The sequence below is a fragment of the Musa acuminata genome, chromosome BXJ1-3, assembly GCF_036884655.1.
Source record: "Musa acuminata AAA Group cultivar baxijiao chromosome BXJ1-3, Cavendish_Baxijiao_AAA, whole genome shotgun sequence".
Taxonomy (NCBI): Eukaryota; Viridiplantae; Streptophyta; class Magnoliopsida; order Zingiberales; family Musaceae; genus Musa; species Musa acuminata.
Genome location: NC_088329.1, coordinates 13,056,123 through 13,072,764, shown reverse-complemented (window position 1 = coordinate 13,072,764; position 16,642 = coordinate 13,056,123). Strand labels below are relative to the sequence as shown.

Genomic DNA, 16,642 nt, shown 5'->3' with positions numbered 1-16,642 from the left:
TGCAAAAATTTAGTTCAATTAGTAGAACTTAATTGTTACTTGTTAGTTCATAACTTTGAAGGTTTCTTCTCTTCCTTGAACTAGAAAGAGTGTTAGTAAAAGGAACCATTCCTAACAGTTCTTCCGGATCCAGTTTGTACAACCTCTCCAAATGCTCATGTTCTTTAGTCCCTATTCAAGAGGGTTTCTTCAATTTGAAATAGAAGGTATATTCTACAACACAAAGACACATTTCACGTGCATATACAGTTCATAAGCCGAAACTTTTTTCTGAAGTGGCAATCGCAATAAACAATGTACCACTTTTCATGTTGGCCATAACAAGTTGAAGTCCATAAATCATGTGTGACGAACTAAACTTAAGTTCCAAAGTTCAAACAAAGTCATAAGTGTATAAAATTCACATTCATGTTTCTGTCGCACTGTCAAGATCTAAAAGCTTCATCAAAGTATCATTTTTATGCTTGAACCGTTTCTAGGTACCTGCTCATCAAGGCACCTTAAAGATAATATCCACGTCAAATGTTTTAACTTCAAAGATATTTAAACATAATTGTATGCAAGTCTCTCATTAATCTGTAGTTCAAAAAACTAATCCAATCTTTTATAAACCTGATAAGAGTTCACAGTCGAATATCCTTTAAGGATTGTACATGTTGACATGTGGCTTCCCAGATAAATATAACAATGTATTATAATCAACATGTCATTGAGACAACTATCATTGAGACAAGGAAATTTTGCTTGTCTCAATCAACTCTCAATGATACAATCAACTCTTTATCTGTCAACATGTCTCAATGATACTTTGATGATACAATCAACATGTCATTGGTACATTCTAATCCAATCAACTCTTTGCTAACATGAAATTTTGCTTGTCTCAACGATAGTTGTCCTTTGTACTAAAATCCTAAATTCATACTCTCTCTCATATATGCTCTACAACAACACTAAACACATAGGGAAAATAAACTTATCACCTACTTATAATGTACCAAGGATTAGAATTTTTTACAAGGAAATGATCATCAATGACACATAATAGAAATTCTATTTTAATACTTTTATGAAACAGTGGCTACAAAAAAATGGTATACTAGGAACTCATTGTAGATTTAATACAAGGATACAGAAACATAAGTAATATAACATAAAAGAGTTATCCAATGTTTGGCTAACAATAGTCACAAGAAATTCTTAAGAGAACAGCAGATTTATGAAGACTGATTAGTCACTAAGCAAATGAAGTCCATGGATGAAATAATATTACCATTTAATCACAACTGATGAAAAAAAAAGTGATGTAATGGAGTTATGAAAGTGATCCAACCACCCCGACCAATGGTTAATCACAAGGTATTTTACTAAAACCCAAAAGATGATATCAATAACTTATTCAAAACTTACCATGAGCAACTGGCATCCAACCCACGAAAGGGATTGATTTCCTGAAGTCCTGTGCCCACCACTCAGCACCTAAAAGAAGAAAACATTTTAGAAACATGGAGATCCGATTTCTTAAATAGTAGTTGGCCATCACACAAAAACCAAAAAAATGGAGGACAAATTAATTCTTCAGTTTAAATTACAGTACAAAATAAGCTTTAAATCCACATACCCCAAAAGAAGGTAAGCCAATGGGCAACGTATATCAACATGAGTCCCTCTGTAGGTCCATTAATTATTGGAAGAATAAGTGTATTTGTAAAGAAGCTGTATCAAAGACAAATGTGTTTCATTATATGCAAATAGAACTCTAAGAAGAAGGATCACATACAGAAGTCAAGGCAACAACTAGTTCGCCAACTAGTTCGCCAATAAAGAACAAAGAGAAGAAAATGCCACCATAATACTGAATATCAGACCTAAGGTCAACAGTATCAACAGACAATTACTTACCATTGTGATTTGTCTGGCATGAGACAACCTCATCCTTAGGTGAAAAGGAAACCAAAAAAAGTTGTCTGTAACTCCTTACATATTGGGTCTTTATAGAGACATGCAAGCTTCGATTGTAGTGTCTATGCACTTTCAAAGTCATGAATTGTGGATATAGCCCTTCAATTTTTTCAGACTCCTAAAACCTCTATAACCTCCAACCAATCAAATAATACCATTCTACAGAATGATATCGATCAGATCTAAGAACTAAAGAATGATGCTCCTAGGTTGTTTCCAGCATCAATTACAGCAGCATAACAGTAAACCCTGATTCAAAGATTAACAGGAAATATATACAAGAAGAAAGGAAGATGAGGGACCAAGAGGAAGCTGAGAGCAAAGAAAGGTTTGTGGCATCGTTTCCTTCGTCACATCACATGTACACAAAGACCTATATCTACACCTTCTCAATCCTTCTTAAAACTATCCAGCTGAGACCCACCAACAGTTGTAATTGTAATAAGCAAGGATTTTAATTTCGAATAATACAACCCGTACCAGGCGATACGTACCGGTCCGCCAACAGGCCGGTACGTGGACCACCCGCTATCAGACAGTACCGTCGATTGGGGCTACTTCCACCCCGTCACCACCCTAAATCGATCGGCGACCATTGCCGCCCACTACCGGGTGGTATTAGCTGAGGGAGAGCTAAGGGAGAAGAAAGAAGAGGGAGAAGAAGAGGGAGAAGAGAAGGGAGAACTTGGAGATCCGACGCTGCTCTCTCTCGACAATCCCGATCCATCACCGCCCTCCCTCGTCGGACACTGCAGATGAGATGTCGCCTCCTCCTCATCTGAGGCGACGAGGTCTCGGCGTCGTCAGCGACTTCTCCTCATCCGCGCGAGGAGAAGAAGCCTCAACGACATCGCGGGGAGAAGAACCAAGGCAACGAGGTGGCGACGTCGCCTCGTCACCCTTTTTTGCGCGAAGAGAAGGAAACCTGGATTTCTTCTCCCCATGCGAGCAAAAAAATGAGGCAACGTCGCCCCTCTTTTTTAACATATATATATATATATATATATATATATATATATATATATATATATATATATATATATATATATATATATATATATATATATATATATATATATATATATATATATATATATATATATATATATATATGTATATATGTGTGTATGTATGTATGTATATATGTGTGTATGTATGTATGTATATATGTGTGTATGTATGTATGTATATATGTATATATATGTATGTATATATGTATATTTATGTATGTATATATATATATGTATGTATATATATATATATATATATATATATATATATATGTATATGTATATTTATATATACATATATATATACATATATACATATACATATATACGTACATATATACATACATACATACATACATACATATATACATACATATATAAATAAATATATATATGATTTATAAATATAAATATATATATGATTCTTGGTAATAACTAATAAGTACACTTCTTTTTATTTTCCCTTTTTCCTAAAAAGGTGCACAAACAGCATGCTAAATCATACATTTCTAACAGCTCGTGATGGAACTAATAAAAAGCTTGTGTATGATTTATGCCAATTCTAGGAACTGCAGAAGATGACAAAGATTAGATATAGCCAACGATGAATGGTAGCACTATATGTTAAACACATCGGCCAAATCAAATGAAAAAATTACAGAGCAAAATGAACAATAAACAACAGTAAAGTTTCATCTATCAGAATGAATGTAGTATAATGTTGTTTAAGGAGAAGAACATACTGTTCCCATGTTGCAAAATAAAATGGGACAGCTGCAATTACCCAGAACCAGAAAGTAGCTCTTCCACACATGCCAGTGCTCCCAAAAGCTAAGGCTTCAAACTGATATGAGAAAGAGAGACAAGGTCATAAGTGAAACATCAAAAACAGTAATCAACAGGAGAAGACAAGAAAAATGACATACAGCACATGTCAGAGCATCACAACCTGCAATGATAAAAAATTTAAGAGATCAAGATATAGCGATATAACATCAGATGGTAAGGTAACTACTAATGGGAAGAGATTTACCATGATCAAAAAGTTCTCCCAATGGACTAGAGGAATTGGTCCGCCTTGCTTGTTTACCATCCACTGCATCAAAAGTCTGGGCATGACAACATTAAAACATTTAGTATTAGTAAATTGGAAATAGATCCTACTTAACAAAAGCTGCACCATCAAACATATTTTGCAATACAAGTTTGTTTTTAATCAAAGCTAACGACATGCCAGGTTTTCAATTTTACATCTCTCTCTCCCTCAAACCCCAAAAACAATCCCTTCCCACACCCCCCCCCCCCCCCCTCTTCTTTCTTCTTCATTTCCCCCCTCCTCCTAAGGACAAAAACATAATTCAAGATTCATCTGCATGATCATTTTCTTTTCATCCCTGTTCCATTTCTTTCTTTTACATAGCAATGGATTATTTTCTAAATCTACTAGGTCTTTGAACAAACCTGATATAAGAAGAGAAGCAATCCATGTGCAAGGTGAACCCATCTTGGTGGGGCAGTGTCCAAATGGGGTGAATATATCTGTGAAAGAATAGGCCAAGTCAGACTGTAGTTATCGAATATGAAAATTAAAATATGACAAAGTAAATGCATCTTGCAGTTAAATGCATATTAACATTCATTAAAACAACAAAGAGGCATCTTTTATACAAGACAAGCGGCTAGTTGAGGTAGGCATGAGATAGTCATTGGTAGCTTCTTCATCATGAAAGAAAGCAACTAAAAAAAAAAGTCTTTGTTAGATGCTGCTCAAGGTTAAGCGCACAAAAAAAATTTCAAAAAGAAAGGTTTGAGCTAGTCTTCAGTTGCATTGTCCAAAACCATTCCAAAGATTAAATAATTTCTCATAACATTGGAGCCAAGAAACTAGGTAAGTAAAATCAAGGATTTGAATCTCGAATTGTACCGCCTAGGATGGGTGGTACGTACCAGTCTGCCAGCTGACCGGCATACAGGCCACCCGCTACCAAGCAGTGTCAGCTGGCCTATAGGATGAGGACGACAAGGAAGACGAGGCTGCAACGCTCGTTGGATGGAGAAGACATGATGGAGAAGAGAGTTGGACGTGGTGGGACACGAAGAAGCGCTCCATCGGGCAGAACACGATAGGGGGAGAGTCCTCACTTCGTCGGGCAGTACACTGTAGGGGGTGGGTCCTTGCTCCATCGAGCGAAACGTGGTACGGAGTGAAGGGATCGTGGATGCTGTGGTCGGGGAGGTCACGGTCGACGACGAAGGAAGGGATTCTGGCCCAAGTTGGACTGCTGCTTCCCCTTCTCGCTCTCGCCGTCATCTTGGTCTTGTTCCTCACATTCGCTAAGGGCGGTAGCGGCGGGGGAGCGGGAGATGAGCTCGCCCTGGGCTGGATCCCCGCCAAATACGGCTGCCAAGGGAGCATTACGAAGTGCCTTGCAGGGGATGACTTTGAGCTGTGGACAGAGGCAACTTGTTGCATCCTTGCCCACTCCGCCGGATGGTTTCTTCTTCTTTTAAGAAGAAACCATCTCGCATGCGGCGCGGGCGAGGATGGTTTCTTTCTCTTTTAAGAAGAAACCATCTCGCATGCGGAGCGGGCGAGGATGGTTTCTTCTTAAAAGAAGGGCGTACCGCTTAGTATGCCGGTATGAAATGAAATTAAAAACTTTGAGTAAAATCATTTTCTCATACTTAAGTTGTAATGCTGGTTATGCTGGTCGGATACATAGCTATGAAACAGTTCACCAGACACATCGGTGTGTGCCAATACAGAAGCATAAGTGCATATTGGATAGTTTATGCTTGCCGCATGGTTGAATGGCAGAAGAGAATGACATATTTTGCAGGATCCTCACAAGTAGGCTGGTAACCAGAACATAGCATGGTAATTCTTGACCATTACCCAAGGCAATCCATGGTAGCAAAAGACTGTCCACCATGTGACTCATTTAAGATGGAATCAGTGCATCAGTTATTGCAATGCATATAACACTGTTATAACTAAATTTTGCCAGACAACAAAAGCTGTGACTGTGTCAATGAAAATAGCAACCTAACACAATAACACTTAAATAATTACAAAGCCACAAGGGAGAGAGAAGAAACAAAATCCTGAAATGTCAAAGACTTGAGGTGATTGAGAGAATATCCACTGAGAGAGACCAATAGTAATTGCATGAAATATATACCAAATTACATAAGAGAAATTTTGCCAGTTCTATGCACTTACACCTTATACTTTGCATGAAGACTTGAGGAAAGCCAATCCAGCCTTGTTAAATATTGTCCCAAGAACACATTATTACATGCCACTTTTCTTATTTATGGCACAGAGTTAGTTGCAGACCAGTAAGTCCACATCAACGAATGTGCCTCGATGAATGGGCAGATCTGTAGGACCACAATCTTTTTTCTTTGTTATTGCAATTTTGTTTGGAATATACCTTTCATACAAGTTGTGTTTAAGCTCAACTTAATTAATTGCCTCTTCAATACCTTCCATCTAGTGATACAAAGAAGCATTAACTACATATCTTTTCACATATTGAGTATAGCTAAAAGAGAAAATTGGCTTCCAAGAGTAAAGTTGTCACTCATTTAATTCAAAGATTATTTGTCCTTTCTCTCTCTCATATCTTTTGATTATAGCTAAAGGAGAAAATTGGCTTCTAAGAGTTAAGCTATTACTCATTTAATTCAAAAATTATATACTCTCTCTGAGGGAACTGATCCCCCACCTACAGAATTACCATGGTTGAATGTTTGAGCCCATCCTCCAAAACGATTAAATCTAAAAACTCTTCAAGAAGAAGAGACAACCAATAGGCCAAGGCCTGGTTGGTCATTATTCACAACTTCCACTCAGATATAAATCCATGCCATCAAAATATTTTCTTTGTCAATGTGGTAATTCCCCACAGTTTGTAAAGAAAAGTATGTAATTAAATTAATGTTTTCTTTTTTCCTAACAGGATTTTTTAAGAACATTTATTAGCTAGTTTCAAATTGACAGTAACACAAACAAAATATATTTCCAATGCTATAAAGTGAAAATCATGCAGCTGGAAGGCTACAGTAATATGCAGCCACCTCACGTGGATATGGTTTTAGTGAGAAAGGTAAGAGTCTATCTTCAAATAAGTATCTTTTCCACTCAGTTGAGTCCCACTCCAGCCTATCATTGTGGTTCAGATAAAATGATGTATCAAATTTTCAAATGAACAGTAACTTCATATCTGAAGGTTGAACTAGCTCAAACTTCATCCTTTCCTTCTCCTTTTAGTTATTCTTCCTTCCATGGCTTTTATCCATCCATCCCATTGCCTCGTTAAACCCTAGACATGATGATCAATCAAACAAGCAATTAAGGCAGCAGACAGCATGCTATTACAAAAACATGCCCTCACCATTGCCTGTGGAACCCTATCCCTGAAAGGTAGGGAGATAGCAGTTTATATCAAAACTTTTGACACAATTGAGCCAAAAGAATCTCAATTATAGCCCTTACAAATCAAACCTTATCTAAGAGTGATAACAAGTTTAGCCCAGTACATTATCTCCAAAGTGTGTTTAGGATGGACCAACTTCAGAGGACCATTAAACACATACCTAAGAAAATGACAGCACAACTAAGATTAAGCATACAAAATATGGCTTCCTTAATCTATAACTTAAGCACATATATAGAAGAAGAGATGGTTACACACAAAAATAATCAGATAGAAGGGTTGTTGGAACTACTTACATAGCCAAGAACTGCAGATGTAACTAAGAACATAAGCCCCATAAGTGTAATCTGGAAATCACATAAATGAGATGACTGCTCCTTCAGCAAAGATGATTTGGCTATAGAAGAAGTGCAGAAAAAAGAAGCAACACTGGTGGGGTTCTTACCAAGTTTGGCCTGCAAAAGCATCTCACATGTGAGGAATGAAGAAGTAGAGAAGTAGAAAACATCAATAGAGATCCGATGTAGAGTACAACTTGCAACCAAAGATAGAAGAACTTTTACACTATTACTATATGGATGTGTTTATATGTAAACACACACACATTGAAGTGTATACATATGAGGATGTATCAGATGGAACAAAATAAAATGAAATATTAGAAGACAAGCTCACAAATTAGAAGACATACAAAAATCACTTCAGCCATAAGTACCAGATGGGGAAAACAAAGGTTATATATCTATGGCAAACCCCAATATAGATCAAATTCTTATTGCTTGACTTCAAAACTACACCTGCACCAAAAACATTTACTGTTTGATTATACTATGAGCTAGTGCAGAAATTTTGACCAAAGTCCTGTTTGATGTAAACAAGTGTGTTCTACTTTCTTATCTTTGGTAAGGGAAGAATACTCAACTGTGATATCTTGAACTACGCTTGTCGAATGTCACCATTACTCACAATCTAACCCAAGGTTCTGAATATCGTACTGTCATGGACAAAATTGTAAATGGAGTGTTCGACGTAATGTTTATGTATGTCCGTGTCTTTTGATTTGTTCATGCTTTGCACAGCATGTAAAGAGCTGGCAATAGGCTTAGCAGCCCCATTTTCTTTCGGTCTATAGTGGACCATTTTGGATCCTTTATTGTGCGACCGTTCATAGCTTGTGAAGTCCGTTTGTAATTTGCATTGGTTATGAAGTGTTTCCTAAAATGATTGCTTGTGGATCCCGAGTGAAGCGCTTTCTCTAACCCGTTTTCTCTTTTGTAGGTCCTAAGGGACCATAGGAGGTTTTGAGAAGATTGACCTTTACGAACGAACATGCAAGGGTGCCGCACGACTTAAGAAAAACCAGCTAAGTCCGTGACATATGGTATCAGAGCGGGACAAGCACTCATAGAAACACTTGGCATTCAAACGTGGGGGACCTAGCGAGGCTGCATTGGGGACAGTCAGCACGTATGACCGTTTGGGAGAAAATGGGCATGGAGATGTAGGGAAAAGAAGTCGCTCAGAGGAGCGGACATCTGAGATTGGCATTCAGAGGAATGGCCAACCCTTCGCGCAAGAGACACCACGAGGACAAGTAAGCTGGGAAGAATGTGTAGCGCACAAAGGTTGGGATGGCTGAGTTTGAGCTACGGCTCAATGTTGGCAACCATACTTGATGGTGCTCAACGTTTGAGCTACGGCTAAAGGCAAGCGAGGCGCTTGGTAAAAGATGAGATCATGTAAGGTGGAATGGGATGTTCAGCGACCAAAAGAGTTGTGCAAAGCTCACAGAGGTAAGGGGAATTGCTAACTCGAAGAATTTGGTACTCATGCAAAGGATTGTATGCGAACGATGGAGTGTTCGTGGCCATCCCAAGGCGACCGAAACTCGACGCCCTGGAGCTTTGAAACTTTCTCTTCAACATGAGAATGATACGTCCGTAGGAGGCTAAAGTGTGCAGCAAGTTCAGCATTTTGCTAGGCTTTGAGGGGTGCAGCGGAGGCTGTATTGACGTGGAGTCACAATCTAGCAAGTACGTTTGCGGGAGGCAGAACAATACACAGTTTGTTCAGTAAGGCGGAGTAGTCCAAGGAGATGGTGGTCTCCGAAACTTTCAGAGAGAAGGAAGCGAAGAGAGAAGTTGCTCAAACAGGACAAATATCCAGGAGGGATACGTCCCGGCTCTCCAAAGGAAGAACCATGTGCAACGGACCGCACATGTTGCTCCAACGGGACAAATATCCAAGAGGGATAAGTCTCGGCTTTCTAAAGGGAGAACCATGTGCAACGGACCGCACATGTTGCTCCAACGGAACAAATATCCAGGAGGGATAAGTCCCGGCTCTCCAAAGGGAGAACCATGCAAGGTAGGCAATACCGAATGATACCACCCGGTACGGGCGGTACGCACCGGTCTGACGGCATACCGATACACAGACCGCCCGCTACCGAGTGGAACGAAATAATAATAATAAAATAATATTTATTTATTTATTTATTTATTTATATATAAATATTTTAGAAAAAGGCGACGTTCGGCAACGTCGCCGAGGCGATGCGACGTTGCCTTTTTCGGCGACGTCGCCGAGGCGATACGACGTCGCCTTTTAAATTTTATATATATATATATATATATATATATATATATATATATATATATATATATATATATATATATAAACGAGGCGACGTCGCCCCGCCTGGGAGAAGAGAGAGGCGACGTCGCTTCGACGACGTCGCCGAGTTATATACATATATACATATATATATATATATATATATATATATATATATACCGAGCGGTATACCGCTCAGTATACAGTTTCGTACCGTACCGAGCGAACGTCGAAACTCCGATACGGTACAAAATTGCAGACCTTGGAACCATGTGCAACGGATCGTACATGTTACTCCAACAAGACACATATCCAGGAGGGATAAGTCCCGGCTCTCCAGAGGGAGAACCATGTACAACAGATCGCACATGTTGAGGAGTACCTCAAAACAACTCCACAAAGCTCAACGAACCGAGCGAGCTACGATGAGTCGTTGCATGATCTCGCCTGAGATAATGCATTGAGGGATGCATTTGCAAGATCAAGTGGGGGAGCGATCTAAGGCAACACAAATGAAGGCACACTTAGAGTCGATATGAAGATCGGACTCAATGGAGGGCTGACCCGTGGAATGGTGGGCGTGAGGACCATCATCAACTCAATGCAAATCGAGGAGTGGAGCAACTTGGGTGTAACTTGGCGAAGTATCCAAACCGTATGAAGGGAGCCAACATAGAAGATGGGACATGGAGCGAAGGCACAGAGCTTTTCTTGGACAGAGATCAAGGACATAAACTCTTGCAGAGGCAAGAGCGGGATCATGTCGTTCCATGGGTCCTTCATTCTGATGGAGCAGACTCATCTTACATGGTGTCAAAGACGAAAGGAGCTTCTGGGCACATGCACCTTATCTCGAAAAAGCATTTGATGGAGGAATTAATGCAAATCAACTCGCGGAGGCGAAGTTGGGTTCAAAAGGCCTTGGCATGGGGCAAGAGGATGCGAATGTGGGTACTCTTGAAGAATATGTCACAGTGCTACAATTCAAGTTGTCATGAAGGGAGCAGTGCGCAGCGGAGATTGTGCCAGCAGGGGTAGAGGCCTAGGATCCAAACATTCAGCGAAGTCGATGGACTTCGGGAGCTACTAGGCGACGGACTGTCCTAGAGCAGTGTTTCGTTTAGGTGTGACCCGAGAGCGGATGGACAAAGGTCGATTGCCAAAAAGAGCGAACACAATCGAAAGTGAAAGAGGCCTTGCGATGTTTTGGCAAAGGCCACACATGGAGGGATCACAATCCGAGTTCACCCCACAAGGATCAGAATGCAGTGGAGATGTCACCAGGAAGCGACATGGTGCAACGGATCGTGGTGGAACAGTTCGTGGCAAAGCGATACACACGAATCTAGTCCCGTGATGGACTATATCATACAAAGGTATGATCGGGAGCTACTGGAAGCTCCACTTTGGTGAACAACACGACGATAAGAAGGGCTATAAATTCAATGAGTGAAAGCCATGGTACCGCAGAGGCGGGTCTTTCGTGCATGCATCGAATTTTATAACGGATGAAAGCCTTGGTCATCAACATATGGGGGTTATGTACCACTAAAGGCAAAGTTTGAATGCAAGTACCAGTGAGTCTCATGGGAGGGACTTGATCATATAGAGGTATGATCAGAGCGGCTGGAGAGTTGGACTGCTCCAAAGCCCATATTGTCTTAAGGGAGCTCGACAAGTCAAAGGACAAGACCAAGTAAGTGAACGTTGCTACGAGGAAGCTAAGGAGAACAGAATCGGTGCGAACCCTACAACATGATGGCAGAGGCCATGCATGGGAGTTGCAGACTGTCTTTCCATCGACCAAGGGGAACTACTTGGAGAACACAGAGGTGTTAAAGCAGGGAGTCGAAAGGGGCGAGGAAGCGACGACGAGTCCAAAGGGACTTAGCTACCCAAAACCAAGCATCGGTTAAAATAGAGGTGGACTCGGAGGAGTGCCACAATGTCACGGACAAAATTCTAAACAGGATGTTTGATGTAATGCTTATGTATGTCTGTGTCTTTTGGTTTGTTCATGCTATGCACAGCATGTAGAGTCCCGGTTGAAGGCTTAACAGCCCCATTTTAGTTGGGTTTGGTGGCATTTTAAGCTTGTAAATAAAGGTTGTGTCATGTAGACACTTGTGAGAGATATTCGATCTGTAGTGGACCATTTTGACCCTTTGTTGTGCAACCGTTCAGAGCTTGTAAAGTATGTTTGTAATTTACATTGACTATGAAATGTTTTCTGAAATGATTGATTGTGGATTCCGAGTGAGATGCTTTCTCTAACTCGTTTTCTCTTTTTGTAGGTCCTAAGGGACCATGGGAGGTTTCGGGGAGGCTGACCTTTGCGGACGAACACGCAAGGGTGCCGCACGACTTAGGCAAAACCAGCTAAGTCCGTGACAACAGTGCCATAGAGGCAGATCTATCGATCGCGAAGAAAGGGATACAGATGTGAGGCGACGGATAATAGGGTCATGGGCATGGCAGCGTCATGGTACCGTAGAGGCGAGACTTCCGTGAAGTCATCGATCCCTTGCTCTCATGGGGGGAGAGCGCTTGTTCGTGAAAATGGCCAAGGAGGTGGAGAATGCAGAGGCAGACTCCAAGTACCAAGACAAGGCTGAAGGGCATAAGCCAGGGAACTTCGTAAGATCGGTGTCAACGAGCTTCTCATCAAGATAGTTGAAATTTGAGGACTTCAGGTCGATGTGAGAGTGCATGATCAAGGAACGAAGCAAGCAGTACGCGGTGCTGTACCTTTGCTACTCAATGGAGTAGGCGGCTGGGTTGATGAAGAAGACGATATAATCCCAAGGCGACCAAAACTATTAGAGACTTACTCCAAGTTGGGGTGAAAACTTCCTGCATTCCAGAAGTTCGATGGCATTGAGAAGGTGAATCACAGTAGCTAACTCAACGCAAGGAGCGCAAACACTTCGAGTGCTCCAGAAGTGTGAGCAAAGAAGAGCGAGCGAAGGCTAGTAACCAGCTCGATGCATGGAGGACAACCCTCGAGGAGGTAAGCGAAGTCAAATAACATTTGTCTTCTCAACTCTTAAGAGAATGGGCGAAATCGAGTACCCTAATTCTCTTATCTATCCAGTAGAGGAGCTCTGCACATGTTCAAAGACCCTTCGAAAAAACCAAATGGAAGACAATAGTTGTTAAATCCTCACCAATGGTGATCAATGCTACTGAGAGTAAATTATCCGCTTCATTTCCCAACAGAATATCAATCGAGAGCGGAAGTGATGCGAACCTACTTGGAAATGACAACTAAGTGAAAGAAGGGTCGATAGGCAAATTTTATGGAAGAAGGACCCAAAAGCTTCAAAAGTTTGCGAGGCAATGCTCGTTAAAGCTCCAACAGGCATCCACCCAATTCAAGCGGCATGAAGCATTTGAGAGACTAGCACATACTAAGGATGGTCTTTTCCTTCATCTGAAGGATCCGCAAGAACCAACAGGGATCAACCCAACTTAGCCAACCCTACAATAGAGTCAGAGTCATTGGCGAGTTGAAGAAGCATAGTGGATTAAAAGTTCGACTACTCAACAACAGCAGCGGAGAGCAGCTAGGAGCCAAGAGGCGCATTGCAGTTGGAGCAGAAGATTGAAGACTTAGCAAAGGCAAGGAGTTGCAGCATCAGCAAAGGCTTCGACGAGGACGTCGAAGGAATAAGTGGGGGAGAATGTCACGGACAAAATTGTAAATGGAGTGTTCGACGTAATGCTTATGTATGTCCGTGTCTTTTGGTTTGTTCATGCTTTGCACAGCATGTAAAGGGCTGACAATAGGCTTAGCAGCCCCATTTTCTTTTGATCTGTAGTGGACCATTTTGGATCCTTTGTTGTGTGACCGTTCAGAGCTTATGAAGTCTGTTTATAATTTGTATTAGTTATGAAGTGTTTCCTGAAATGATTGCTTGTGGATCCCGAGTAAGGCGCTTTCTCTAACCCGTTTTCTCTTTTGTAGGTCCTAAGAGACCATAGGAGGTTTCAGGGAGGCTGACCTTTGCAGACGGACACGCAAGGGTGTCGCGCGACTCAAGCAAAACCAGCTAAGTCCGTGACAGTACCATATCGGTGTATCGATCAGCTGTCGGTATAATATGTGCCAAGCTATACCGATCAGAGCAGTACGTACCACCCGTACCGGTCTATCAGACCAGTACGTACCACCCGTACCGAGAGATATGGTACGATATTGCAAATCATGATCTAACCTGAATAGAGACCAATGCCATCACCCTAAGTGAACTTGATATCTTGAACTCTTGTTAGGTAACTTATTCACTGTAGTTGATGCATGCAGCTAAATGGAAAACTAAAATTGGATGGCCTAGAACTAGCCCCATGCTTATGTCACATTTTAATCTCTCAGTTGACATACTTTCCAGTGTTCATAAAGCATGCCAAATTATATCAGAGATTACAAGGGAAAAGCAGAAGGGTACAGGAGTTAGCAATCAAATTCAGTTAAATTGGTTTACCCTTACATGCTCTACATAAGCCAACCCAAGTATCAACCTACTTTATAAGGCATTACGAGATCCAACCACTACATTTCACAATAGATAAATTTCATCAACTAAGCAGAAACTAAATAGATGTTTCTGCAGGGTAAACAAAGGATACTCTACAGATTAGATGAAAATTTAGCACTAATTTCCCCCAAAAACCTTCCACATAAGACATCTGAAAAAGAAAATAGGTTAATAATTAACATATTAGTTAAAAGAAAAGATTTCACATATAAGACATCAGAAAAGGAAATTAGGTTAATAATTGACATATTATTTCAAAGAAAAGATTTCACACATCAGGATTCCCCAAAGCCATTAGACCTTCCCAACCACAAGTCATATTACCCAACAAACAACTACTTACTTTAATGTGTGTGTGTGTAGACATGTCTCAGTGTCTCTTTATTTCATAAGCTCTCATATGGGATTCTTTTAAATGTCTGGTACCCGACACCCTGTCCAAGTAACACTATCGACAACAGTGATAATAAATTCCATGTAATGAACCTATGCCAAACTTCAAGATTCAGGTGCCGTATTGAAGTACTCTAAGTTAGTTTTCTCCGAAAGCATGTATATCATGCAAAATAACATAAATAATAGTGCAATATTCACAGCCTGGCTAATAACCAAGTAGGTACATCAGTCGATCAAAAAAATATTGATGATAAAAAAAGACTGATAGAAAACCCAGAAGAAAAAAAATTCTTCCATATACCACCGAGAGAACTTACGGCATCCAAAGAGGGAAAAGGGCAACGCAGCGACTCCAAAACGGCTGCAAGACATACTTAGCAAGAAGCGATTTGTCCACACCACTATACTTGTATTTGTGAAGCGTCGCTACCCCATGGTGTCCAATGTATCCCATCTCCTGCCCAACCAGAACAAAGGAGCAGTTCTTTAATTTCCTTTTTTTTCTTTTCTTTTGGTTCTTTTACCAAATCACCACCTAACAAAAAGATTCAATCTACATCAACAAAGCCAAGACCCAAGAAACCGGAAGCAAAAGCTAGATTCAATCCACATCAAGAAACCAAGACCTAAGAAACCGGAAGCAAAAGCTAGATTCAATCCACATCAAGAGACCAAGACCCAAGACACCGGAAGCAATAACTAGATGCGATCCACATCAATAGAACCGAGACCCCAGAAGCCGGAAGCAATAGCTAGATTCAATCGACATCAAGAAAACCGAGCCCCAAGAGACCGGAAGCAATAGCTCCCACCATAAACAAAGCAAGAAAATAGATCGAATCACGGACAGATCGCGATCAAGAAAAGCAAATCCAAGAGCAGATCTAGAGGGGAATCAGGTGGAGGGTTCCATACCTTAGGGTTTGGGCGGGCGAGTGTGTGCAGAGGAGGGAGGAGAGGGGAGCTCGCTTCGTTGGCGCGGCACCCTAGACAAGGAAAGATCGATGTGGGTTGGTAATGGGCGGAGAGGGGGCGAATGAAAGACCCCCAAACGGCCAAATTCTTTTGGCTTGGTACAAGGTTCACCAGTCGGCCTATCCGCGGAACGAGTTACACGGGCGGGCACGGTTCAGCGACGGCAAATCCGCGGCCTAGAGCGTGGATCAGTACAATCGAGCACCTGGGGAGGTCGATCAGTCCGGTTCGACACGCAAGACGATGTTCGCTTTCACGACGGTCCGATGCGGTTCAGCAGAAATCGGCCAAAACACGGGTCAGGAACCATTTGGCCAGGCGAGGTTTGTTCTTGTCCAACCTTTACAAAATGTGCACCGTTTCCGTTGATGCTTACTCGTTTGTCATAGGTGGAAAAGGAGCGCCGACCTTTATAAATGCAGTCACACGCTTGATTCGTTGTTATCAAGACGTAGTCGGGCCTTTTTAGCTGGACTCTATGCTTTTTATTTTTATAAAAAACAGTAGATTCCGATGGGATGCTGGAGAAATAGAATAGAAAGGTGACTCGAGTCCAAAATTAACTCGACTGAGGCTCTTGTTGTAAAAACCCAATTTACCTAAATGTGAGAGGAACCTAAACGAAATTACTATCATGAACTTGAGCATTTTGGACTATCAATCAATAATCATGATAAATAATAAAAACGAAAACCTAAAAATG

General features: G+C 41.0%; 1 protein-coding gene across 4 annotated transcripts in view; it reads right to left on the bottom strand.

Moving 5' to 3' along the window:
- Positions 1–16,291, bottom strand: part of LOC103978313 (choline/ethanolaminephosphotransferase 1) — a 28,705-nt gene extending 12,414 nt beyond the window's left edge. The window contains exons 1-10 of one of the 4 annotated variants that reach the window (XM_009394070.3): positions 15,880–16,291; positions 15,282–15,421; positions 7,860–7,869; positions 7,711–7,761; positions 4,434–4,511; positions 4,006–4,081; positions 3,899–3,921; positions 3,716–3,816; positions 1,622–1,716; positions 1,411–1,479 (exon numbers count right to left, since the gene is read on the bottom strand). In XM_009394070.3, coding sequence (XP_009392345.2) covers positions 1,411–1,479; positions 1,622–1,716; positions 3,716–3,816; positions 3,899–3,921; positions 4,006–4,081; positions 4,434–4,511; positions 7,711–7,761; positions 7,860–7,869; positions 15,282–15,418 — 640 coding nt within the window. In that variant the 5' untranslated portion in view covers positions 15,419–15,421; positions 15,880–16,291. Of the gene's footprint in view, positions 1–1,410; positions 1,480–1,621; positions 1,717–3,715; positions 3,817–3,898; positions 3,922–4,005; positions 4,082–4,433; positions 4,512–4,919; positions 5,552–7,710; positions 7,897–14,703; positions 14,728–15,281; positions 15,422–15,879 lie in introns of those variants that run through there. The other 3 variants (XM_065126633.1, XM_065126623.1, XM_065126641.1) reach the window with 3 other exon arrangements.
- Between the last annotated feature and the right edge of the window lie 351 nt (positions 16,292–16,642).